This window comes from Onychostoma macrolepis, chromosome 21 (genome assembly GCF_012432095.1).
Source record: "Onychostoma macrolepis isolate SWU-2019 chromosome 21, ASM1243209v1, whole genome shotgun sequence".
Taxonomy (NCBI): Eukaryota; Metazoa; Chordata; class Actinopteri; order Cypriniformes; family Cyprinidae; genus Onychostoma; species Onychostoma macrolepis.
In genome coordinates, this window is record NC_081175.1 from 4,629,668 (window position 1) to 4,657,369 (window position 27,702).

At 38.1% G+C, this 27,702-nt stretch overlaps 1 protein-coding gene across 1 annotated transcript; it reads right to left on the minus strand.

Annotated features, from left to right (window-relative positions):
* Positions 1-1,297: 1,297 nt before the first annotated feature.
* On the minus strand, positions 1,298-21,524 carry LOC131529385 (glutaredoxin domain-containing cysteine-rich protein 2). The gene is made up of 3 exons (XM_058759068.1): positions 21,201-21,524; positions 7,588-7,797; positions 1,298-1,471 (listed from the first exon to the last, which is right to left on the minus strand). Exons 1-3 carry the CDS (start codon positions 21,522-21,524, stop codon positions 1,298-1,300), a joined length of 708 nt encoding a protein of 235 aa, XP_058615051.1.
* Between the last annotated feature and the right edge of the window lie 6,178 nt (positions 21,525-27,702).

The window sequence follows — 27,702 nt, forward strand, 5'->3', positions numbered from 1 at the left end:
AGTTACTGAAATTAAGTTTCATAATGCATGAAATATCACAGAGATGAGCAGTTTGGTACTATAAAATGCATTATAAACCTTGATATCAATTCAATCTTTTGCAGTATTGACTTTATAAAACAACCAGGCTTTTAAAGACAACAATAATGACTACAGTATGAACAAGACGTGTTCTTAATCAGATTTACAGCAAAGTCTTTAATTGCTATATGGCAAATGGCAAGCAGTGATACAAAAACACACCTGTTCCAGTCATGTTTCTGCATTTGAAACTTATAAAATATATATGTTTTTTGGGTGATTCTTCAACAAGGGAGACTTATGATTAATGTTTGTTAATTACACTTAACAAAGCTACTATTTGATCATGATGTGATTATAATTTGGAAATTCAATTGTTCTTTTAAAAGCTTGGAGTGATTTTTATATCTTATTGTGTGTGTGTGTGTGTGTGTGTGTGTGTGTATACATATAAAATTAATTAAAAATACTACTTTAGGAAAATATGGAAAAGAGTTGAATTTCCATATTTTTTCCCCTTTAAAATCAGCCTAGGAGTATAGAAAATTTCCACTTATTGAAGAATCATCATTTTGTCAAAAAGTCATGAAGGTAATTAAACAACACTTCTAATGTGCTATCAGTTTATTTGTGCCAGAGTTGTAGTTTTGTTTATGGAAGGCTTTTCGGCCACTAAATAAAAATATTTACCTTTTTATATGACATTTTATCTCACAATTGTGAGTTTACATCTTGCAATTCTGACTTTTTTTCTCACAATTACATGATATAAACTTGCAATTGTGAGTTATAAGGTCAGAATTATGAAATATAAAGTCGCCATTACCTTTTTTCAGTGGTGGAAACGAGTAATTCTGACTTTATGTCTCAGAATTGTGAGTCTAGAAAAAATGACAGCTTGAAATTGTGAGGGAAAAAGTCAGAATTAAGATAAAAGTCGAAATTACCTTTTTTTATTCTTATTCAGTGGCGGAAACAAGCTTCCATAGTGTTTAATTTGTTCATATTCAAAAAATATCCATGTCTCATATGTAGTATTATGTGCAATGTATATCCCTCAAAAAGCAATGAAAAATTCTCTCTCCATTCCTCATCTGTTCCTTTCCTCTCGTTAACCGGTTGTCTGGTGAATCTGTATTAACTTTCATTGCAGTACTTTCCAGCAGCACATTCCGCCCTCAAGCTCTCATATTTAAGCACTAATCCAAAATGCACTTTCGTTCACACCTCAAAGGGTCTGATCTCCATCCGACACAGTTTGGCAGCAGAAGATGTGTTAGTGTGTGCAGGACTGGCAGCGCTCTAGGCCGTGGGGGTTGCACGCTGGACAGCGCAGCTCTCTGATTGACTCGTTGAAGCGGTTGGCCAGCATGGACAGTTTGCTGCCATGACAAAGGGAGCATGGCGCACAACCTGAACCTCCGCACTGTCCACAGGAGCCTGCTTCCTGCTGCACAAACAAAACAAGTAAACAAACAGCAAACAAGCATGGTACACAAGCAAGCAAAATGATGAAGCCAAGTGCACACTAAACCTGCTTGCTGCCCTTTCATGTTTTAAAGGGGTCATATGACGTTGCTAAAAAGAACATCATTTTGTGTATTTGGTGTAATGCAATGTGTTTATGCGGTTTAAGGTTAAAAACACATTATTTTCCACATACTGTACATTATTGTTGCTCCTCTTATTGTTACTCAAAACTCGTGTTTGAATAGTCAGTGGCAAATTCTTCAAATAAGGCAACGTACTTGCAGGCTGTGAGTCAGAAGCACCGGACTGTCCTTGCAAAGTTGGAATTGCCCCACTTTATAGAAACGGTCTTTGAGCATAGCTGGCAGGCTACTCTCCCAGGTTCAGGAAGTAGTCCTCCGTTAAAATCCGCTGCACACACTCTAATATTTGGGTTGAACTGTTCTGGAACAGTGTTGCAAATACAACTTAACCACTGATTTCTAGTTGTGTCCTCTTATAGAAGCCTAAACAAAGTAGTTTTGCTTTCACAACGAAACACACAGCGTCTCCAGAACATGGCGCTGGCGGCAGCAACAATACTACAGCGAGAATAAAAATCACGTCTTCTTTCTTTGCGTATACATTTGGGCGGTGTTTTGCAAATCTCCCCACACCGTGAATGTGGGGCGTGTTTGAATGAGCTGTTTTAGGGGGGCGTGGCAGAGTCTTAACTTTTATAAAGAATATCTCTTTGGTTTTGAGACTTTAATCTTTGCAACTTCAGGGATCTTATCTATGCACAAACAGCTTGTAACACTCCAAAGAGAAAGGAAAACTTGAAATCACATCATATGACCCCTTTAAAGGTAAAGTTCACCCAAATATGTAAATTTGCACATCATTTATTCACCCTAATGTTCCAAACCTGTTTGTATTTCCTTCTTCTGTGGAACACAAAAGAAAATATTTTGAAGAATATTTGAAGATGGGTCCAATTCACCCTTCACCAGGAACTTGATTGACAGGAAATCTGACCAATCATAACAGCAAATCTGCCATTTTGTCCAACAAACAATCCAGAGTAGATTATAGTTAATGGATTTGAATTGTTATAGTTAATGGATTTGAATGTATTGACGTCTTTCCACGGTTGAAACGAGACACCTTCTGAGGGCCTTTCATGTTTATTTCGTGCTATATAACTATAGTAAAGACAAAGAGATGATTGGTCCATGTGCCACTAAAACTAAGGAGCTATAGCAATCTGTCACAATTGACCTTTATGTTTGAAGGGTCAATTTACTTATTGTATAGTCAAAAAAAAAAAAAGAAAACAGCGTTAATTTAATTTTCAAAATATGTTCTTTCATAAAAGTCACACAGGTTTGGACAAAATAATTACTATTTATTTTTGCAAAAAAGTAGTGTGCTTAATTGTATTGAATGTGCACTTGCAGTGTACTTTAATTCTTAAATGTAAAAAAAAAAAAAAAAAAACTACTCAGTTATAATATTAATAAAATAAAAGTCCTCTTAAGTGTACTTAAAGTAGACTCCATGCATTATATCTAATCTACTCTAATCTAATCTAATAATGCCTACTTCATTTTTTTAAGCACATTTGAAATATTTTATTCAAATGTGTAATTACATCTACATTACATGACTTATAAGTGCAATGTAATACTTTAAATGTGTGAATAAAACAAATGCTTGTCAGTACATTTAACAGTACACTTTAACTATGTTTAAAAGACAAGGAGTCCATATTAAATTCCATATAAAGATGTACTTGAATCCTAGTTTAGTGGGTCAAAAAGCATCAAAAGTTCAACTAATTGCATTTAATAAAGTTTCCAGACCCACTTTATATTGTGTCTTTAACTACTATGTACTTAAATTTAAATTAATTTTATGTACAATGTACTTATTGTGTACATATTTATATTTAAAAATAAATGTCTGTAATTACATGAGTAATTAATTTCTGTAAATACTTTTGTAATTACACACTGTTGACCCTACTCCTACATCAGGAACACAATAGGTACATTTTAACTTTTATTTTTATTTGTTTTTGTATGTTATATTATTTATGGTTACACTTTATTTTAAGGTGTCCTTGTTACAGTGTAATTACACATTTAAGTACTGAGTACTATTAATTAACTACATGTACTTACCGTCACGGGGCTGACGAGACGTGAGACGTGCGGATCCATATGCAAGCTTTATTTGACAAGAGACGTGGTAATAACAGGCAGGGTCGATCAATGGCAGACAAGAATATAAAGGGCAATGCACAGAGTTATCAAAAACGGGCGTGGCTCATACAACAGCGAACAGTATCAAAAGGGGCTAGACAAGAGAGGTAATCCACAACGTAAGCAAGAGTCCAGGCAGGGGAAAACACAATCTGAAACAGGCAAGACGAGGCAAGACTAGGGAAACTAACAAAGCTCTGTAGGGCAGCGATAATGCATACAATACTCGGCAGTGAGGCAGAGAAAGTCCATGGCTTAAGTAGGGGGTGAAATGGGAATCAGCTGTGTGATCAGACGTGTGATTGCCTGCAACTGAGTGTAATGAGTGCAATGGATTGTGGGAACTGAAGTTCAGTGTAAGTGTAACGATCTGTGAAGTGTAAGAGTCCATGTGGTGAGCGAGTGACCTCTGGCGGAGGGTGAATGGAAGTTCATGGACAGGATTCGTGACATAGCCCCCCCCCAAGGAGCGGCTTCCAGACGCTCCTACAATATCCAGGAGGGTGGTGGAGCGGAGGCGGAACAGGGGGAGGGACGGAGGGCCAGGTTCATGTGGAAGTGGAGCAGCCGGGGACCATAGCAGAGCCGGCAGAGCAGGAAGCCAGGGCGGAGTCAACGGAACTGGAGCCCACCCAGGCGGAGCAGAAGACCACCATGGTGGAGCAGATAGAGCAGGAGCCCACCACGACGGATCAGGAACCCACAGCAGAGCCTGGGACCTAGGGAGAACTGAGACATAAAAAGGAGAGAGAACATGCACGGACCCAAGGACCGAGGCAGGGAACACAGGAAGTTCGTAATAAGTCTCCATAGTTGTGACAGGACAGAACGAGAGTTCATTGACGGCCTCTATAGCCGTGACAGGACAGAACGAGAGTTCATTGACGGCCTCTATAGCCGTGACAGGACAGAACGAGAGTTCATTGACGGCCTCCATAGCCGTGACAGGACAGAACGAGAGTTCATTGACGGCCTCCATAGCCGTGACAGGACAGAACGAGAGTTCACAGACGGATACCGCTGACACCTCTGGAGGTTCTGCAGCAGTTGCCGCCACCTCTGGAGGTTCTACAGCAGTAAACTCAGGACACAGGGAGAGTTTAGTAATGGTCTCTTCGACCACAACACAACAGGTTGAGAGTACATTACTGAGCGCCACCACCATACAAGGGGCTGAGGTGAGCCCTGCCGCTTCTGGAGGTTCTGCAGCATGTGCCACCACCTCTGGAGAAGCTGAGGCAGCTGCCGCCACCTCAGACAGTGCTGCGGTGGTGTATGCCGCCCAAACACAACATAAAGTGATCCCCATCATGGGAAGCACTTCAGACAGGGGAATTAGTTCAGGAACAGGAGGGCTAGAGAGAGTGGGTTTGGGGATACCAGCTGCGAGTGCAGACACCAGCGGTGAATCCCTCACACTGGATATCAGACTGGGATAATGGAAGACTGACCTTGATGATCTGGGGGGGGTGTCAGCGGAGACGTGACCCGACTCTGGAAGGTCAGCGGAGACGTGCTGCTGTGACTCTGGACGAACAGCTGTGACGTGATGCTGTGACTCTGGACGAACAGCTGTGACTTGGTCTGACTCGCGAAGATCAACTGTGGCTTGACTTGACTCTCTGATATCAACTGTGACTTGACTTGGCTCTTTAACATCGACTGAGACTTGACTTGGATCTTTGACATTAACTGTGACTTGATTTGGCTCATAACTGGCAGCAATGACATGACAGGGTGTTGTTGTGGCCGCCATTTTGTGAACGGGATCCGCTGTTGCCGCCATCTTGTGAGCGTGCTCTGGTGCGTCCGCCATTACCGTCATAGACGCGGTGTCACGTTCCTCTTCCGCGACACCCACAGTAAACAGAGAGTTAGCACACAGTAAAGCATAGTCCATAAAGTCCTTTAACTTACAATCAAACTTCCCTTCAGATAAACATGACTTAATGGGCTCATTTAATCCGAAGCGGAAAATGTCTTTTAACATGACCTCATCCAAGGGTACCCTATAATATAACTCACAGAATTGAGTGACGTAATCCTCAATAGATGAATTCCCTTGTCTCAGGTCGAGCAGCTGGTCAAAAGGGTCCATACCTGGCCAGGGTTCCGTAGAAAAGCCGATGGATCCTCGTGTGGCCGAGTATTCTTTCACGGGGCTGACGAGACGTGAGACGTGCGGATCCATATGCAAGCTTTATTTGACAAGAGACGTGGTAATAACAGGCAGGGTCGATCAATGGCAGACAAGAATATAAAGGGCAATGCACAGAGTTATCAAAAACGGGCGTGGCTCATACAACAGCGAACAGTATCAAAAGGGGCTAGACAAGAGAGGTAATCCACAACGTAAGCAAGAGTCCAGGCAGGGGAAAACACAATCCGAAACAGGCAAGACTAGGGAAACTAACAAAGCTCTGTAGGGCAGCGATAATGCATACAATACTCGGCAGTGAGGCAGAGAAAGTCCATGGCTTAAGTAGGGGGTGAAATGGGAATCAGCTGTGTGATCAGACGTGTGATTGCCTGCAGCTGAGTGTAATGAGTGCAGTGGATTGTGGGAACTGAAGTTCAGTGTAAGTGTAACGATCTGTGAAGTGTAAGAGTCCACGTGGTGAGCGAGTGACCTCTGGTGGAGGGTGAATGGAAGTTCATGGACAGGATTCGTGACACTTACTTACTATATGGTTAGGATTAGCGTTTGGCTTTGGGTTACTTGCATGTAATTATGTGTAAATAGTTGTTATTATAATAGTAAGTGTAACGTGTAACAATGACACCTTAAAATAAAGTGTTACCCAATGTATTTATTTATTTATTATTATTATTTATTTTTTTTTAAGTAAGTACACAGTAGTTAAAGACACCTCATATAAAGTTGGACCACATTTTTATTTAACTGTAAATAATGCAATTAGTTTTCTGAAAATATTACATTCGGTTTGCACGTTTTATACTGTATTACTTCCATAATAACTACTGTATTTAAAAGTATGCTAAAGTGCATGCTATAGAGTCATTATCATAAACTCTTTCTGTATGGTCAGTTACAGTTTGAAGAGAATCCTGCTTGCAAGTTAGTTAAAATGAGTTAATATTTTGACCTTATTATAGCTTAATAACAGAAATATTAGGAGAAAACTCTATTGCTTCACTGAGTACTGAGGTTTATTACCACTTGTTTCTGGTCTTAATGTACATATTTGACATAATGTTGCAATGGGTGTATCTTTCGTAAAAGACAGAACAGAAAGATTGATTAGAGTAAAAGATTTATGAAAGTGAAAACAGTACAAGGATTCATGTCATGGTTCATTATTTTCAGTGGTATTTTAGAAAACAGTCATTATTCATGACGAATTGTGGTTCAGCAGTAGATAACATTCTGCAAAAGTCTTAATCATTGCTTTGTGAATGCTATGAGTTAAACAAGTAGAATGCAGCTCTGAGAAACTACAAAATATACTGTACCACAGCCATACAGATAAATGAACAAAGTGAGAAAACCAGTGTTATCTTTTTTTGAGACAGTGGTATATGGAACAATGAAAATAGCTACTTCAGTGGTACTGAATCAAAAGAACATGTCACCAGGACTCTATGGGATTGTTTGTTTTGTTGTCTGATCACTTGGAACAGCATACTTTTCCTGAACAAGTCCAAAGATTTGAGATATAATTAATGTCTTTAGCAGTACAAGTTACATGACAAAGTTTGTTCAGATTCCTAACCGTAAGTATGAGCAACCATGGTTTGAGCAGACTAATTAAAGTCACTCTAGTAGAACAGAAGTAAAGAGCATTGAGACAGAGTATTTACAGTCTACTGAACCTTAGACTGTTTATACCTTTTGTTCAGTCATTGCGTCTGGTTCCTCTGTGCGGGAACGTGCTGTTCTATGTTTCCCTTTGCTTCGGGACTCCCGTCCTGGTGAGCTTTCTTTCCTGTCCCGGCTGCGGTGAGGACTCCTTCCGGATTCTCCTCTTCTGTGAGGAGCTCGAATAATCTTCAGGTTGCTGGTGTAGATAATAATCTTTCCAAAATCTAATACTGGTGCCTGTATGAACAAACACAGAATCACTAAGCAAAATATTCAAAGTGTTTTTTTTGTTTGTTTTTATTTTATGTACCATTACAGTCTTGAATGAGGTGGTACTCGAATATAGTAGTCATTCAGTAGCAAAGTGCAATGATATTCTCATAGTACCATGTACCCCACAATACTTTTTCATAGAATATTTCATGCAGTCTCATACAGTTCATTCATAGTGTTTGTTGCTATGTAATCACATTGTAAGTAATGTATAATACTAATGAACTTACTATGTTATTATTTTGTGTATCTGCTTTTAAAAACGCCATTTTTGTGACTGCAATTTAGGGGTGGTCGATATACTGAATATATATATATATATATATATATATAATAATAATAATAATAATAATAATAATAATAATAATTTTGCGTTAAATAGGGTGTTGTGGTATATCGGTATTGGCGATAACAATGACATGAAAAGTGCACAGCTCTAAACTATTACATGTCTAATCTATGTTTAATTCATATTCAATGCTGAAGGGTGCTCTCACACAGAAAATTTGCTATAACGCGAGTTATATGTTGTTATTTTCATAAATTGTTGTACCTTGATGCTGTACTGATGAGAAAAACAAACCTTTTCAAAGCTTTGAATCAACTGAAACATTTGCTTTGCAAATTGATTCACTGTTTTTAAACGCTCCAATGCTGCCTGCTGGACAGAATAGCATTATGTAAAAAAAACTCAAGCCAAAACGTGCATAAATACAGCTTTTACAAACCCAATGCAAATGTTTTACTGAAAGTAATATTAATATTAAATACAAGTAATAAGTCATCAAATACTATTTAATATGAAGTGTCTGTATATAAATTTATCACTAAAAGACTATTAACAATTAGGGTACAGGGCTAAAACATTCGCTTTTTAAGATGCACGTGGATATTTATCTGATCTTTGAGGCGATCACGCGCAGCAGCGCGAAGTTGATTCTGTGCTTACTTGATCTAATATTTTATGGGGTTTTTTTTTAATGTTGTAGATTTAAGTTTAGCAAATGAGAATCGCTCAAATTAATGCATATATTTTGAGATGAAGGTCGTCTTTATGATTTTCAGTTTTGTTTAAGATAATTAAAGCAACAGTTTTTAAATAACGAAAGAATATGTAAAAGTATGGTATTTGGGGTAAAAAGCTCCCCTGCTGTTGGGGCTAAAGGTGAACAGTAATTAACACGATAATTAATAGATGGCTGACTTTTCCATTTGTTGACATGACATGGTTAGATTCAGATGGTACATCATATATTATGTTGGGTGTCCATATTAGAGATAATCACCATGTTTAGAATGAAACCATATTTAAAAATGATAATCATATCATATAATAAAATATAATTTGTTGTTACTACTGTAAATAGCCTATATATTCAATTATTATTGGATCTCCTTCAATACTTTCAGAATCTTTACTTATTAAAATGATTTTGTTTCTGTATTTTAAAATATATTTTTTATATTAACATTTTAATGACAGTATATTTATAAAAAAAATATTATTTTATTTTTCAAAATAAGCAGAAAATAGTACAACTTTGCTAAAGTGATTGTTTTGAACAAGTATTAACTTAGGCATTAGTAGGCAACATTATTTTAGCTGAAGTATTGGTATCAATACTGTGTGCCTTTTACCCCGTGTGTGGGGTAAAAGGCCCCCCTTGCCACCTCATACATTTATAAGATCTTTAAACAAAATAAACTTGAATTATTTATTTTCACACAAAATCTGTTGTTTTTCTGCAGTTATACATTTTAGGCGCAGTGAATAGCACATTTTTTCTTAAGGGGAGCCTTTAGCCCCATTGTACCCTACTCTTATTATATAATATGTATATTTAATGGAAAGACAGAGGCGTGCAGATCCATATGCAAGCTTTTATTAATAAACATGGTCAAAACGCAGGCAGGGTCGAACACCAGCAAACAGATATGGCACGAGCAAGAGCAAGGTATGAGAGCAGTCCAGTGAGCAGACAGGGTCAATTGGTGGCGAACGTGATTCAGTGAGCAAAACAAAGAGAGATAATCCAGGTACATGATAATAGTCCAGGCTGGGGCAAATAGAGTCCAAACGACAAGACGAGAGAGAGATCCAAGGCAGAAATCAGACAAGAAACACAGGCTAGGATCAAGACACGAATGACTCAGGCAATAAACAAGATTCAACTAGACTTAGACTTGGAATGGCTCTGTAATGTAGCTATCACTAGGAGAGCGATAAACGCTAAACAATACTCGGTGATCTGAGCAGGATCTGAGTGGGTGTTATATAGTGTGTGTGACTGGTTTCAGGTGAGATTAGTGAAATGGCAGATGGGAAATGTAGTCCAAGGTAACGTGAAACAGTCTGTGTAGTGTGAGAGTCAGTATAATGGAAGGGCGACCTCTGGTGGCAATCGGACGGAAGTCCACAGACCGGATTCGTGACAGTAGCCTATATAATAATTTATATTATTTATTTTTTATAATACTTTTTTCTTTTTTATCTGTTCAAGATTTCTATATATATATGGCGATATATTGTTATTGTGATAATCATGTAGAGTGAAATATGATATTGTGGCAGCCCTACTGCAATTACATAATTGCATTGCATTATGTTAAATAACATTGTAATATCTTGTAATATGCATAGTGTAGGTAAAACAATGTAAAATGTTAATCGTATGTACTCTGGATCTATTTTACTGGAATTTTTAGGTCTTTTAAGGACAGGACAGGTCAAGAGAAAAAAGGAAACCACTGGGGCAAGAGATGGGAAACAGGTTTGGGACATGACGCAGGCCAGACTGAACCCTACATCCACATGAGCCAAATGCCCTTTATGCGTCATGAGCCTGTGCGTTACCCACTGTACTATGGCTGGCTTTTACAATTCTGAGACATTGATAGAGTTGATTAGATTAAATGTCGGGGATCTGATGATGAAAAATGTGATAAATATCCTGTCAGTTTTTTCTTGACATGCTGATATTCAAAACAGAGGATCTTTGACAGTTTAGTCTTTCAACAGCATGTCACAGGTGACATTTTAATGAAAATGTAAGCTTAATACAACACAATGAAGCAAATTAGCCTTCAATCTTATGTAAAGATCCACCTTGTTTGATTATGTTTGTTCAGTCTATATATTTGAGTGATGTTCTTTTCTTTTTCAGATTTGAGGCAGAGAAACACAACACAGTTAACAATGGAAAGGAAAGCTGATCATTTCTATGCGGATGAGATATAATTGCATGCCTATGTTTAGAAGCTGTGTTGGAGTGTGGGTCTATTATTAGATCTGGGAACTATGAATTAGTAACAGTGTAGCATAAAAACTGAGACTTCATAAATATCACTGTGACCACGGACTAAAACAAAACAAGAATATCTGGCAAGAAATGTTTTACTTTTCAATGCCAGAAAAAAAAACCTAATGAGGAGGACAATAAGGAATCCTTACAAAACACACATTGTGTTTCGCCTACATCAAATGACCATTTTCTAAACTTCGCCCACCTTAGTTACTGTTGCAAGATTTGCAAAATGTCCCACAGGAATGAAATGATGATTACTGTGAACAGGGCAATTTTCATTCCAGTGTGCTCATAAAGTGGGGGAAAAAATAATAGATATTAAACTTACATGGGCTGGAATGATGTTTGACACTGCAAAGCATTATTAAATATAATGAAACTTTTACGCAGTACCATGATAAAAGCAGCAGACACTGTGAATCAGAATCAAGGCAAACACTTATTAGTCAACTGAAAAAACAGAAGCATCTTTTTTTTGTTATCAACTTTTTATTGTTTTGTTTTTTTTCACATAACATCACAACATCTATTCAAGACAACAACAACAACAAAAAAACAGACATATAATCAATACTTTAAAGAGTCCAGTCAAAAGGAAAAGAGAAAAAGAAAAAACAAAACAAGTCATTCCTTTATATAATCAAGTATGTTAAAGGAAAAACACTGCCAAGCATCAATAGTAGAGGGCTTGGTCCCATTAATTCGCGCTGTTGTACATTCACAAGTCACTATTTTCACTATGGATCCAATATGTTCTTGCACACATGTGCAGTGTAAAGCAGTTCTGTATTATTGTCTTCTTCACAGCCGTAAAACCAGCAAACAACATTCTCTTTTGTATTAAGCTCATACAGAGAGGAGAATCATCATTAAGAAGACACAAACTTGGGTTAGCAAAGCAATTAATTTGTAGTAAGGAGGATAAAACCAGGTTTACATGTGTCCATAGATTAATGACGATAGGACTCTCCCAAACCTTATGAAGAAAAGTACCGGATGATGCAGTATTACATACAGTGGGTACGGAAAGTATTCAGACCCCCTGAAATTTTTCACTCTTTGTTATATTGCAGCCATTTGCTAAAATCATTTAAGTTCATTTTTTTCCTCATTAATGTACACACAGCACCCCATATTGACATATTCTTCTGATCATCCTTGAGATGGTTCTACACCTTCATTTGAGTCCAGCTGTGTTTGATTATACTGATTGGACTTGATTAGGAAAGCCACACACCTGTCTATATAAGACCTTACAGCTCACAGTGCATGTCAGAGCAAATGAGAATCATGAGGTCAAAAGAACTGCCTGAAGAGCTCAGAGACAGAATTGTGGCACTACCCACTTAAGGTTCCTAAGAGCACAGTGGCCTCCATAATCCTTAAATGGAAGACGTTTGGGACGACCAGAACCCTTCCTAGAGCTGGCCGTCCGGCCAAACTAGGCTATCGGGGGAAAAGAGCCTTGGTGAGAGAGGTAAAGAAGAACCCAAATATCACTGTGGCTGAGCTCCAGAGATGCAGTCGGGAGATGGGAGAAAGTTGTAGAAAGTCAACCATCACTGCAGCCCTCCACCAGTCGTGGGCTTTATGGCAGAGTGGCCCGACGGAAGCCTCTCCTCAGTGCAAGACACATGAAAGCCCGCATGGAGTTTGCTAAAAAACACCTGAATAAGATTCTCTGGTCTGATGAGACCAAGATAGAACTTTTTGGCCTTAATTCTAAGCGGTATGTGTGGAGAAAACCAGGCACTGCTCATCACCTGTCCAATACAGTCCCAACAGTGAAGCATGGTGGTGGCAGCATCATGCTGTGGGGGTGTTTTTCAGCTGCAGGGACAGGACGACTGGTTGCAATCGAGGGAAAGATGAATGCGGCCAAGTACAGGGATATCCTGGACGAAAACCTTCTCCAGAGTGCCTCAGACTGGGCCGAAGTTTTACCTTCCAACAAGACAATGACCCTAAGCACACAGCTAAAATAACGAAGGAGTGGCTTTACAACAACTCCGTGACTGTTCTTGAATGGCCCAGCCAGAGCCCTGACTTAAATCCAATTGAGCATCTCTGGAGAGACCTAAAAATGGCTGTCCACCAACGTTTACCATCCAACCTGACAGAACTGGAGAGGATCTGCAAGGAGGAATGGCAGAGGATCCCCAAATCCAGGTGTGAAAAACTTGTTGCATCATTCCCAAAAAGACTCATGGCTGTATTAGATCAAAAGGGTGCTTCTGCTAAATACTGAGCAAAGGGTCTGAATACTTAGGACCATGTGATATTTCAGTTTTTCTTTTTTAATAAATCTGCAAAAATGTCAACAATTCTGTGTTTTTCTGTCAATATGGGGTGCTGTGTGTACATTAATGAGGGAAAAAAAATGAACTTAAATTATTTTAGCAAATGACTGCAATATAACAAAGAGTGAAAAATTTAAGGGGGTCTGAATACTTTCCGTACCCACTGTATATGGCATTTAAAATTTGGTTGTAGTTTCATTTTTAATCTTTTGTAAGGAGTTATGAATGCTCTATGAATGACTTTGACATGAATAAGATGATTTGACATGAATAAGATGAAGTTTTTAGATGTTAAGCTGAGGTTAGACCACACTTTCTCCCAGTCGACAGACAAATCAAGGTTAGATAATTCCAGATCCCAAATAGATTGAATAGAAAGAGGTTTTGTAATGCAATCAATAATTTTATTATATATTAAGGAAACAGATGGCCGACCAGAAGATGGTGCAATCCAATCCCGCATAGGATAAGAGGAGATGGGAGATGACCAAGGAACTCCATACGCTTTGAGAGCAGAACGTGATTGAAGAAAGACAAAATATGTGGATGCTGATCAACAAAATTTGGTTCTTAATGTCTGAAATGAACAGAGGCCCTGGTTATCATATATATCACCGCAAGTGTTTACGCCTAAAGAAGACCAAGAGGGTTGGACAAATGGACGATTTCCGCATACAAAATTAAAATTGTGCCATAAACTGCTACAAAATTTGAAGGGTCCTCCTATCAGACGTTCAACCGTTTTCCAGATTTTAACAGAATTAGCCACAACCTGACCAAATTTATAATTATCACCTTTTTTTTCCCTGTGCCAGTAAATAAAATATCTTGGAGTCTATTTGGTTTAACCTTGTCAGCTTCAATCACTCTCCATGAAACTTTTAAATTGAGGATCAATCCAATTATGAAGAGCCTTACGATGGAACGACCAATAATATAATTCAAAATTTGGTACAGCCAATCCTCCTGTGTGATTAGGATGTTGTAATGTGGTAAGTTTGATTCTGGGGCATTTATCATTCCAGATAAAATGAGAAATTATGGAGTTGATCTCCTTAAAGTAACCTGGAGGGGGGAAAGTGGTAGCATAGAGAAAAAAAAAGTTAAACCGAGGTAACAAATTCATCGTAATTGTGGAGATTCTTCCTTGAAGAGAGACTTTAAGATTCTTCCATCTTTGAATGTCATTTTTGACCTTAACTAGGATACTATAAAAATTGTCTCTGGCAATCTTATGGATGTTTTCATGAATAGTAATGCCCAAATAGATGAAAGATTCCTTAATAGGGATAAATGAGGGAATAGAAGAATTAACTTTAACATTGTTAATTGGCATTAAAGCAGATTTGCTCCAATTTATTTTGTATCCTGATAAGCTACTAAAATGATCAAATACCTTAATCATACTAGAGACTTAAACATCAAAGTGGTCTAAATATAGAATAATATCATCAGCGTAAAATGAAATACTATGATTATGATCATGAATCTTAATCGATACTTCAGATTTCCTGATGGCTTGTGCTAAGGGTTCAAGAGATAAGCAAAACAATAAGGGGGAAAGCGAACATCCCTGCCTCGTTCCCCGCTGTAAAGGGAACGGTGGGGAATAATATTACCAGTCAAGACTGATGCTGCAGGTGAGTGGTATAATGCCTTAATCATAGAAATGAAATGTTCACCGAAGCCGAAACATTGCAGAACTGCCCACATATAGTTCCACTCTAGCCTGTCAAAGGCCTTTTCTGCATCAAGTGAAAAAAACGCACAAGGGCTTGGATGAGAGTCTGAAAATGTCAAGAATATGAAAGAGTCGACGCATATTGTCAGATGCATTGCGCCCCTTGATAAAACCGGTTTGGTCCTCCTTGATCAAACTATGAATTACCTTCTCCATACGAGAAGCGAAAACTTTAACATAGACTTTTAGATCACATGGGATAAGTGATATCGGTCTGTAGCTGGAGCAATCTAATGGATCTTTCCCTTTTTTAAGAAGTAATGATATCAATGATGTTTTTTGATCTCTATAAAATACACCATGTTCAATAGCAAAATTAAATGAATTAAGCATAAGTGTCCCTACCAAATCCCAAATTTCTAAATATAATTCAGGGGGGAGACCATCTAGACCCAGCGATTTGCCCTTTTGAAGGCTTTTTAGAGAGATGTGGAGCTCTTCCAAACTTAATGGGGCCTCCAAAGATTCTTTATCCATCTGTGAGATCTGAGGCAATTCCAATTTATCTAAAGACTGCTTACAAATTGGTTCATCAAAATCTGTTTCGGCTTTTTATTTTCTGATTGTGTAAACTGGTGAGTTTTCGCTTTGGCAAGAGAAGAAGAGAAAGATATACAGAATCCTCGTATAGCACACTTGGTCGTTTCCCACACTATTTGAGGATCCACATCAGAGGACATATTAATTTCAAGAAATTCCTTTATATAGTCTTTCAGAGAAGTAATGAAAGTCTGATTACTTAATAATGACATGTTAAAGCGCCATCTAGGGGATTTGGCTTTAATATCAGAAAGAAGAATATTGCACAACACAGCAGAATAATCAGATAATAAAATTGGTAATATAGAGATGGAGCAATTAGACGAAATTAAAAATGGGCCGAGAAATATGTAGTCTATCCTAGAGAAAGTCTTATGTCTATTAGAAAAAAAAAAAAGTGAAGTCCTTAGATTTAGTATTCTGAATTCTCCAAAGATCGATTAAGTTGAGCTCAGTGATAAATTTATTCAGTAATTTAGAAGATGGATTGATTGTTGTATCAGATTGAGATTTACTACAGCATTAAAATCACCACCCACTACCAATGGGCAATCAGTCTGCTCAAGTAATGTTTTGGAAATATTTGTAAAGAATGCACTGTCTGTCTCATTCGGACTGTAAATAGAGACCAATGCTAACCTATTATTATGTATTTTGCAACAGATAAAAACAAATCTACCCCCTCATCACTTCCGGTATGTTCAATTGTTAAACGTAACTTCCTGTTAACAAGAATAAGCACCCCCTTAGTTTTATTAAGAGCGAAGGAGAAGGCTGCCAATTTATAATATTTATTCTGGAAACGTGCCACGTCAGATTGTTTTAAATGTGTCTCTTGTATCAGTGCACAGGAAATCAATTTAAGGTGTAAATATTCTAATACACAAGTTGTCACGGTGCACACAGCAGGGAGGAACGAGGAACACGGAGACGAGGATAAACTTCAAAATCATAGTCTTTAATGGTGACATCAGGACAGGGCAAGACAAGGCAAGGTTCACACGGACAGGAACACCGGGGAATAACGAGTAGACCAGACCAAAACTAACTAAACAGGCAGGAACTAAATACACATGACAATTACTGATAATAACTAAAACACAGCTGGACAACACTTAACTAATAATCACACTAAACAAGGACAGGAACATGACCAAATATGGACACAAGAGGCGGGAACACATGACACACACGACAGAGGACTGACACAAGTAGGTTTCACAGCAGAATTTAGGCCATTCACATTCAGTGATGAAATATTTAGAGTATGCATTGAATATTCATAATCCCAAAATTGTATTCAGTAAATGAAGAAAAGCAAAAGCACTCCCATTCTGTAAGTAACATGTAAACGCTGGTGTGCATTCTAGATACCAAACCACCTAGATGAAAAATCATTTTAGAAATAAGGTAAAATAAATAAAAGTATGAATGTGTGTTGTAAAAAATAAAAGCAACACAGAAACAGGAACAACAAACAACTATAAACAAGAAACAACTCAGATTGCACATTACCAAGAATGTAGGTCTGATTGAGCAACAAAAAATTATGATGATACATGACCGGTCCACTTCAATGCAAAACATGTCCCCAAAAGGCCCACATAGTCAAAAATATTTGTAATTAAACCTACTCTCCATTAGACCCCTCCAAAAAAAAAAAAAAAAAAAGGTTGTTAGTCTTACCTTTAAAGAGACAGTTGTGCCGGATAAATATGAACAATATCCCAGGAGGAGAGAGAGAGAGAGAGAGAGAGAGAGAGAGAGAGAGAGAGAGGAGAGAGAGAGAGAGAGGGAGAGAGAGAGAGAGAGAGAGAGAGAGAGAGAGAGGGAGAGGAGAGAAAAAAAGATTCAACAAGTGTCCATGTCCACCTTGTTATTATCCTCTCCTGGGCAGCTGGAATCGCCTCCATCCCGGTCACCAAGCTCGAAGACATGAAGACGGCAGCCGCTGTTTTCCTATTGCTTTGTAGAGCTGCAGCATATGTCTTCTTCTGTGACAGTGAGCTGATAAAATCCTCCGCTTTCTGAGGAGAGTCAAACATCATCTGCTCACCTTTGTGCCGTAGTTTAATTACCGCCGGATAGGTGAGAAAGGGCTGGAGACCAAGTGCTGTCATCTTCTTCAAGGCTGGATTAAAGCTCTTTCTCTTGGTAGTTGTGGCTGGACTAAAGTCGGGAAAAAACATCAGCGTGACATTGTCCTGTGCACATTAGAGGGTGACACGGAAGTGCATTTTCAAAACTCTCCCATCCCACTCCCACAAAAACAAATCTCGTCCCGTCCCAATCCCACGAAAAAACTGGGGGAAGATCCCGTCCCGTTCCACTCTCAGAAGAATTACTCCCATTCCTCCCACTCCCACTCCCGTTTTTTTTTTTTAATTAATTTTTTGGCGAAATCTGTCAGTTACAGTAAAAATATAGTACAGATCACAGCGTGCCCACCTTAGTTGAATAAAAACCAAAATGTAGTTTTTTGTTATTATATTGAACTGAAAGCCAGTTTATGCACAGTGTAGGCTACATTGCACACATTAAAATTTAATTTAAATCATCCATGCTAACACAAACGTTTTCTATTTGAATTTTGTTTTTTTTTTTCATTTGAAAGTAGACATTTCACTCTCTCTATATATTTTTCAAAGACGGAGTTTCAAAGTTTCTCGCTCAGAGACCTAACGCGCACCCTGTTTGCTTTAAAGTGCAACGTTTCGTTGTTATTCTGAGTGTACACAAATAAACGAGTCTTTACAGATTCGAAAGATGTATTAGGTTACTTTTATCTGTATGACCAAAAATTACGGAGATTTTAAGAGCAAGTGAGCACACCGGCGCCTGTCCTGCAGCGAGCGCGCTATTCAGCTCCACTCTCCACACAAACACTTCAGTAGCGCACATTTCTCTAGGTTAACATCATTTTGAGCGGCCATGTAAAGTTGCTACTACATACATCTTTCAGATGAAAAGCCATATTTGAGGTCGATGAATGATAGTGTGTATTACCACATAGACCAGCTGTTAACGATCTGTCCGTCACGGACTGCGTCATTCACTTAACCAGCCACACCAAAGCAAACAGGAGGAGAGCGAGACAGGGCAACTAGAATTGAGTTCAGAATTAAAATATACAGTTTATAGTTTATTTATATAAAAGGTATATTTGTGTATAAAGTTACTATTCCCGGTCCCGCCCACTCCCGATGACATTTTTTCCTGTCCTGTCCCAATCACGTGATTCGTAGTGATTTTGATCTCACCGGATATGCCTGCCAAGCACCCCTCAGGATCTCCGATCTGACATGCCATCTCAGCACACGGAAGATGAGAGTATGCGGCCGATCAGAGTTTTTCCTTCCATCATACACGCGATGGGCCCGGTCAATCTCGATGTCACGGCCTTTCAGTGAAGGGATCTACTTGGAAAGATTAGCTCTGAGGAAAGCCAGCTGCATCGGCGCCCTCCGCCCCCTCCGGCAACCCCACCAGTCGTACGTTATTTCTCCTGCTCCTATCCTCAATGTCAGTCATCTTCTCAGTGAGTTGCTCCAGCTGATTTCTTAAGTCCATGACTGTCCTCCTATCCTCACGTGCAGCTGCTTGAACGGAATCGACCCGGTCACGTGTCTGCTTCGCCGTGCTTGCTAGTGCCTCAAGCTCTGCTCTTAGCTCTATAACAGAATTCTTGGTCGCTTGTATGTCCGCACACAGGTCACGCAATGCTGGGGTCAGTACAGAGTCTACCACGTCTCTTACTGTCCAGGCCACAACTGAATCCAAAGTACTTTGCTGCTCTTTAGGTGCTAGCTTGATACTATTGGCAATAGCACCGTCGAGATCCTCTCTGGAGATGGTGGAATCTTTTAATTTTTTCTTTATTGGCGATTGCTCAATCTCTCTTTTCCGATCGTCTTTGACTGTTGAAGTACTCATGATGGGTCAAATGCAGAGCGGTTCGAAATTTACTGACAGGACTATACATTATTTGACAGAGTGAGCAGAGCGAAGGACTACGCGTGCATTGCTGTCGAAGGGTCACGTGATCTCCAAAAAAAATAGAAGCATCCTTTGAAAGTGATGTTAACATTAGTGAAGAGAACATCAGTAATAATAATTGATTGCTCAGTGACATTTTTAAGGTTCTGATTGGTCTATAGGACCAAAGTCCCTTTAAGGCAAGTCATTTCAATGGGGAAACATCAAATTCTCCAAAGCTGAGCTTTTGTATAAGTTTCATATTTTAAATCACCAATGAAATCTAAAGGTAGCTGCAGTGATGCAATGACTTTACCAATTAGCGATTGGCTCTTTTACTTGAGAAGGCAGGACTAATCTGTTGTATTGCATGTTGCACTTTCTTCTACTCATAAGTAATAGGAGTGCACCATCTTGGTAAATCTTGAAGTCTTTGTTAGGGCCCTGTTAGCATGGTCTAGATGGTTGCTAGTGTGTTGTTGGTGGTTGCTACATGGTTGCTGACTCAAACCATATGATATTCAGATCTCTTCAGTGTAAGTTTTGGAATTACTATATTATATGTCTCTCAGGCAAGAATCAGAGAAGTAGCAATTGCAGTGTTCTGCAATAAGAGTGATTTGAGGTTTTCCTCATATTTCATTTCCGTAGTGGGAACAGAGGTGGGTTATACAAATCCATAATCCTAATTATGAACAATAGTAAAAGACAAAGAAGATTGTTAATATTAATTAAAGTTGTTCTTAGAAATATGTTTTAAATTCATGTTGGTTGGAAATTATATTTTAGAACTATTTTTAAGAAACATTCAAATTAACGACTCTCAAAATGTCATGTGGTGTAATTTTCAAGTAAAAACGAATAACATATTTTCTTACATTTTCCATTCATGTGAGGGTACCTATGTTTTTGAACATGTTGAATTTAATAGTAAAATATTATTAAAATTATTCATTCATACATTGCACTTTGCACTTAACCTTGCCTTGTTAAAAAATATATATATATATATATATATATATATATATATGATATAAGATATAAGATTGTAGACTCTAACCTTGACAGGCCTCTTATATATGTATGATATAATTTTATTTGACTTTATTTTTATTTTGTATTTTTTTCTGCATGTTGGTTGCATCTCGACGTTTTGATCAGAACATGTGGCTTTAGATTTGCCACATTTGTTTACCCCCAATATTAATAAGCAGAATGCAGTTTTTATTATTTGAATTAATATTATTATAATACACTACATAGTAAAGTTTTATCTTCAAGAATGTTGTTTTTATGATTTTTTTTTCTCATTATATAAGGACAGTTTCAATACAGGAATTAAAAATATATATCACAGAAGAGAAGAGTCAGTATACTTCAGTTAATATAAGTACTGTATGAATGGATGTCCTGTATTAATCTTTTGAATGTTTTTTTTTTTCTAAAATAAGCAACAAAGTTCAGTCCAAAGAGAGCAATCTAGTTTTCAGTGCAGTGCGTTCTTACTTTATTATCCCCTTCTGGGAGATCTCCACACGCCAGGGAGTTGCATCCCGTCACTCCTCGATAGACGTTTATCCTCTGGGCGATCAGGCCTGTTGGAGGGTACAAATTCTGGTCCTGCATGTCTTCTAAGCCACACAGATGTCCCATCTCCATCTTGGTGTGGATGAAGCTGTGAGGGTACTGCTCCTCTGGACTGTCCAGCTCCTGTCCATCTTCATACACGTGCTTCAGCACCCGGCCACTGTACGACGAGGCCAGCTTGAACCTCACTTTCCTGGGCTTGCCCTCGATCAAGTTGTCTGGGTGCCTCTGAAGCTCCTCCATGGTCCCTTGCAGCTGAAATTCCCAATGGTCTTGTAAAGAACAGGAGGAAGAACTGTGGAAGATAAGTATTGAGGAGAGACTCGGGCAGTCCAGCTGCTTTCCATAGCCCTGATGAATTATTGAGCAGGGGATCTTGTGCACAACAGGAGAGTTGGAAATTGAGACCTCACAGTTTCATCAAATAATGATGGTTGAAGGAGAGAAGCAGGTGTGCCTCTATATTGCTTACGCATTACCTGTAATGAATGTCAATTCCTTACTATTACTGTTATGTTGAGTGTAATGTCGTTGTGAGTGCACTCAGTATGTTTTATTTATTTATTTATTTTCCCTCCAGTGTAAAGATTGAAATAAAAAGTAGTGTATATACTTATATGAAATGAAGTCAATATCTCTTTTGTTTTAAATGCCAGTTGTTGGGCCATGAGGACAGGCATGTAGAGATCACAGATGAATGCTACTCATGCTATGTCATGTTTTCAATGTCTGATTCATTCTAGTGATTTGGTTCATCCTAAATACTCAATACTCCTACACTCCTATAGCTGTGATGACTCACTATATTCTATGCACTTACACAATATGTACTCATGCACTAATGCACATTCATAACCAGAGTCTGAAAGCCCCTCCCCTCCACTGATTTGTGGAAGCATGAAGTATCCATCATTTCACACTTTGTGTTTTGGTTTTTAAGTGCATCATCTGGGTATAGTGCACTTCTTTTTTTTAGGATTTTTTTAGTGTGAACACACTACTTGCACTATTTATACTACAAAACAGCATAGAATAGTGAAAGTATGCAAATTGGGACATACTTTATGTGAGTCTGATTCATTCTAGTGAATTGGTTCATTCAGAAATCACACAAAAAAAAAAAGATTCAATGATTCGATTCCCTGTACCATGTATTATATTTTCAGTTTCTGTTATATAAATTATGTTGTTTTTGCTGTATTTAAAATAAATTCAATTTTGGTCACCCCAATATATAGCTAACTAATTTCAAATTATGATTAGCTTGAGCTGTGTAATAAATGAATTGTGGCATAAATTGTTTCTACAATGTAGCTGATTTTCTTTTTTCTTTCTTCTTTCTTTTTTTATTTTTTTTTTGCATGATGCTGGACCCATAAATTCAAGATGATTGCTAGTAAAAAATTGTATGATGTATTATATGTTAGAAATCATTTGCAGTTTAGGCCTGATTGATGGCTTAAATTGTTAAATTGCTATAATTATGCTCTGTATAAAAAACAAAAAAAACTAAACAAATATATATATAATCAAATAAATAAATAAAAATAAAAAGTAGGTTAAAAGTGTATGTAAAAAATATTTCCAAAAATTACAGTAAAAAAAGTTGCCATTAAGCAATTATTTAATAAAATTATTTTATAAGATTATTATTTTTATTATTATTCTGTAATAATTGATTGATTGACTAATCGATTTATTTATTTATTTATTTTTGGTACGGAAATCTCTTATTATGATGACAGAAGAATAAAATTCATACAATAAAACTCAAAAACAAATCAACAAAATTAAGATTATACAATGCAGACTATCTTGGAATTGAAATTAGTTTACAAAAGCACTGTAAAAAATGAAAAGTTGACTTAACTTAAAATTTCAAGGCAACTTGCTGCACAGCTTTTTTGAGTTTACTCAACTTTGGACCAAGTTGTTCACTCAACCCAAGTCACTGAGTAAAGTCACATGTCTCTTTTTTGTTTTGCAAACTCATTTTTGTTAATTAACAAAACTTTTAATGCTTTTCCAATGTGTCTCAATAAATTATGTTCTGTAAACTTTTTTCTGTGAGTTTTTCTGTGAGTTTTACGGACACCCAAAACTGAGCCATAACCAAAAAAACTCACAGAAAAAACTCACAGAAAAAAAGTTCACAGAACATAATTTATTGAGACACATTGGAAAAGCATTAAAAGTTTTGTTAATTAACAAAAATGAGTTAGCTGAACAAAAAAGAGACATGTGACATCACTCAGTGACTTGGGTTGAGTGAACAACTTGGTCCAAAGTTGAGTAAACTCAAAAAAAGCTATGCTTTCAAGTTGCCTTGAAATCAAGTCAAGTCAACTTTTCATTTTTTACAGCGAGATTAGTCACATTCCTACACACATTTGATGGCATTGTTTTTAATAGTTAAATGCTATTAGCATCTTTTTTATTTCTTTCTCGGCAGCTTTCAGTGTGTAAAACAGCAGAAATCCCTGAGATCAGCCAGCAGGGAGCCATTTTACTGAGACAGTATCTAACAAATGGCTGACATTAACCCTTGTGCATTCTAACATCCATCTTGCAATTATCCCCCTAGTTGACTGTTATTGCATTCTAACCAACTGCAAAGATGGTTTGCCTCTTTTTCCTCCCTGTATTCATATCTGCTATTACTATGAAATCATTCATGTGAGAAATTGTTTTGTGTGCCTTTCAGTAAAAGACTCATTGAACGTGTCAAGTCTCCAACTAGGCTGTACTAAATGATTATTAATCTGCATGCGGGCTTATTTTCAGCTGTCACTAGAGACTGTATTTTTCTGCGGGGTACCTCCATTGGGACATCATTTTTCTGAGTGCTTTAGATGTTGTCTTAATGATGCCTCTGATGATATGTCATCAGTTCCTTATTTTCCAGATGGTCGTAAAAGCACACGCTGTTGGGGAAAAATATGTGATGGCATAACCTTTCATCTCAGGAAAAGAGTTAATTATTTTCGATGCAGGCTAGAGTATCTGGTATTGATGGAATATCATGCCATGTTTGTTTATAATGGAACTCTCAACAATCTATTTATCTGGAATCGGTTAATGAAAACTACAGTGGCCCAAATTATCTGAACATTTAAATCACGCTTAAAAAATGTCTGAATGTCATTACACTTAGATACACAGTAGCGAACCAAGTAACATCTGCAAACAAATGCTGCTAGAGTTTTTCTCAGGACTAACCTTTTCTGAGCCAATTTGCAATGACTTTTAAGCAACTGGTGTGGTAGTAAGAGTAACCACAGGTGTAGATCATCACATTAATTATGAACATATGAATGAATATGAATATGAATGAATGAAGCATTTATATAGCGCTTTTATTGTGTATTGCTATACACCCAAAGCGCTTTACAATCATGTGGGGGGTCTCTCCTCAACCACCACCAGTGTGCAGCATCCACTTGGATGATGCAACGGCAGCCACAGGACAACGGCGCCAGTGCACTCACCACACACCAGCTACAGGTGGAGAGGAGAGAGTGATGGAGCCAATCAAGTGGATGGGGATTATTAGGAGGCCATGATTGATAAGGGCCAGTGGCGGGACTTTGGCCAGGACACCAGGGTTACACCCCTACTCTTTACGATGAGTATCATGGGATTTTTAATGACCACAGAGAGTCAGGACCTCGGTTTAACGTCTCATCCGAAAGACGGTGCTCATTTGTCAGTATAGTGTCCCCGTCACTATACTGGGGCGTTAGGACCCACACAGACCACAGGGTGAGCACCCCCTGCTGGTCTCACTAACACCTCTACCAACAGCTACCTAGTTTTCCCAGGAGGTCTCCCATCCAGGTACTGACCAGGCTCAGCCCTGCTTAGCTTCCATGGGCAACCGGTCTTGGGCTGCAGGGTGATATGGCTGTGGCTAATATGAATATGAGCTAAGCTGGCTGTAAAAATAAATCTGCATTGTTTATCCTTTTGATCTTTCAATCAAAAACTTCACAAAATTCTAACCTATCATTGAAGTAAAACAATTGAAATAATGTGAAATAAATGCTTTCTCTAGTTCATGTTGGCCATAATTATTGGCACCCAATTATTGCAACCTCCTTTTCCCAGGGTAACAGCTCTGAGTTTTCTCCTTTAATGCCTGAAGAGTTTGGAGAACACCTGACAAGAGATCAGAGACCATTCCTTCATACAGAATCTCTCCAGATCCTTCAGATTCACAGTTCCATGTCACCTCTGTAGGGTTCAGGTCAGAGGACTGAGATGGCCATGGCAAAAGTTTCCTTTTGTGCTCAGTGACACATTTTTGTGTTGATTTTGATGTTTGTTTTGGATCATTGTCTTGATGGAAGATCCAACCACGGCCCATTATAAGATTTCTAACAGAGGCAATCAGGTTTAGATTTTTTATCTGTCGGTATTTGATAGAATCCATGATGCCATGCATCTGAACAAGATGTCCAGGACCTTGAAAAACAGGCAGAAAAACAGGCCCACAACATTAAAGATCCAGCAGTATATTTAATCATGGACATGGGGTAGCCTACTTTTTATCCCTGTTTGTACTAAACCCATCTGGTCGGTTTGTTTCCAAAATCTTTTTTTTTTAGTTTCATCTGACCATAGAAGCCAGTGCCATTTGAAGTTCCAGTCGTGTCTGACAACCGAATATGCTGGAGTTTGTTTTTGGATGAATAAGGAGAATTTTTCTTGAAACCCTTCCGAACAGAATGTGGTGATGTAGGGGCTGTTTGACAATTTTTTTTTAAGGTTTTCTGACCCCAAGACTCAACTACTCTCTGCAGTTCTCCAGCTGTGATCCTTGGAGTGTCTTTGGACACTCAAACTCTCCTCCTCAGCGTGCATTAGGACGACATAGACACACGTCCTCTTCCAAGCAGATTTGTAATATCTTAGTTGATTGGAGCCTCTTAATTATTGCCCTGATGGTGGAAATGGGGATTTTCAATGCTTTAGTTCTTTTCTTACAGCCACTTTCTATTTTGTGAAGCTCAACAATCTTGTTCTGCACATCAGAACTATATTTTTTGTTTTACTCCTTGTGATGGATGGTTAAGGGAATTTAGTCTTTGTGTTCCTCATATTTATAATGCTGTGGAACAGGAAGTCATGGCTGGACAATTTCATGCTCCTAGTCACCCTAGTGTGCTAAAAAAAAATTTTTTAAATATGAATGGGAATATAATTCAGAGATATTTTACTCATAAGAATTTCTAGGGGTGCGAATAATTGTGGCCAACATGCATTTAAAAACAGAAAAACATTTATTTCATCATGACATTTTGTCCCCACTTTCAATTGACCTATCGCTAAGCCCTTCCCCTCAAACGCAGACTAGCCAATGGCAGTCAAGTATCAGTTGCACGGGGAGCGGAACTCGGACATCTTTAGGTTTCAGCGCCATAGAGAAACATTGTAAGATCCGAAGCTCGCATCGATTTTATGGGGTTTATGCTTCAAAAATGGAAAAACGATGCCTGGGGTACTCGTAACACTGATTCCAGGTATCCTGAGAGGATGGGCAATATAATTTATTGCATTACATTTCCTGAATCCAAACAAAACAGAGCAAAATGTCCCTAAGTATTCACCCCAATACAAATGAAGACGTTCATTTTCTGGTTGTCATACACTCATTAAGTTACAATTTGTATCTGCTCAAGCAGAACGTTAATGTTATATTGTGCTTTAGCAAGGTATCTCTGACTAAAACTAGCTAATGTTAAAGTTAGTGAGTCCATGCTAATGTAGCATAAATAGCGGACTGTTCTCACGTCTTGTACAGTGTAGGTCAAAAACACATAAACGAAGGTCGACATTTCAGTGCCTCTCCATATTAAACTGGTTAAATGTACATTAATTTAATTGCATCCTGCGATACATGAACAGTATTGATCCTGCATGTTGTCATCCGCAATCGTGATGGCCGACCGTAATATGAGACTTCTCCCGCTTGCATTGTAAAATGTAAACCCTCGCTTCGAGTTACCCACTGTATTTATTTTTAAATATTTTATAAATCCCTCCATGGAATATTTAATTCCCATTTAGTGGCCTTCTGTGTCCAAAATTGTGCAAAAACATTGTGGGACAAGGTTTTCACACTGTAGCTGTCATTGTAAGACAGTGAGCAACTCCCTTTGTTTGTCCGAGGGAGCAACAGTAACTAAGGGGGGTGGGGCTTACCGATAGGTCAATTGTTTACTTCAATGAAAGATTAGAATTTCTGTGAATTTTTTTTAATGAAAGATCAAAAATATAAAAGATGCAGATTTATTTTCACATTCGCCTTTGCTCATATTTACCAAGGGTACCAATATTAGTGGAGGGCACTGTATATGTCACATGTATGTTCCCGTTTAGTTCCTGTCTGTCCTTATTTGGTTTAGTTCCTGTTCTCATT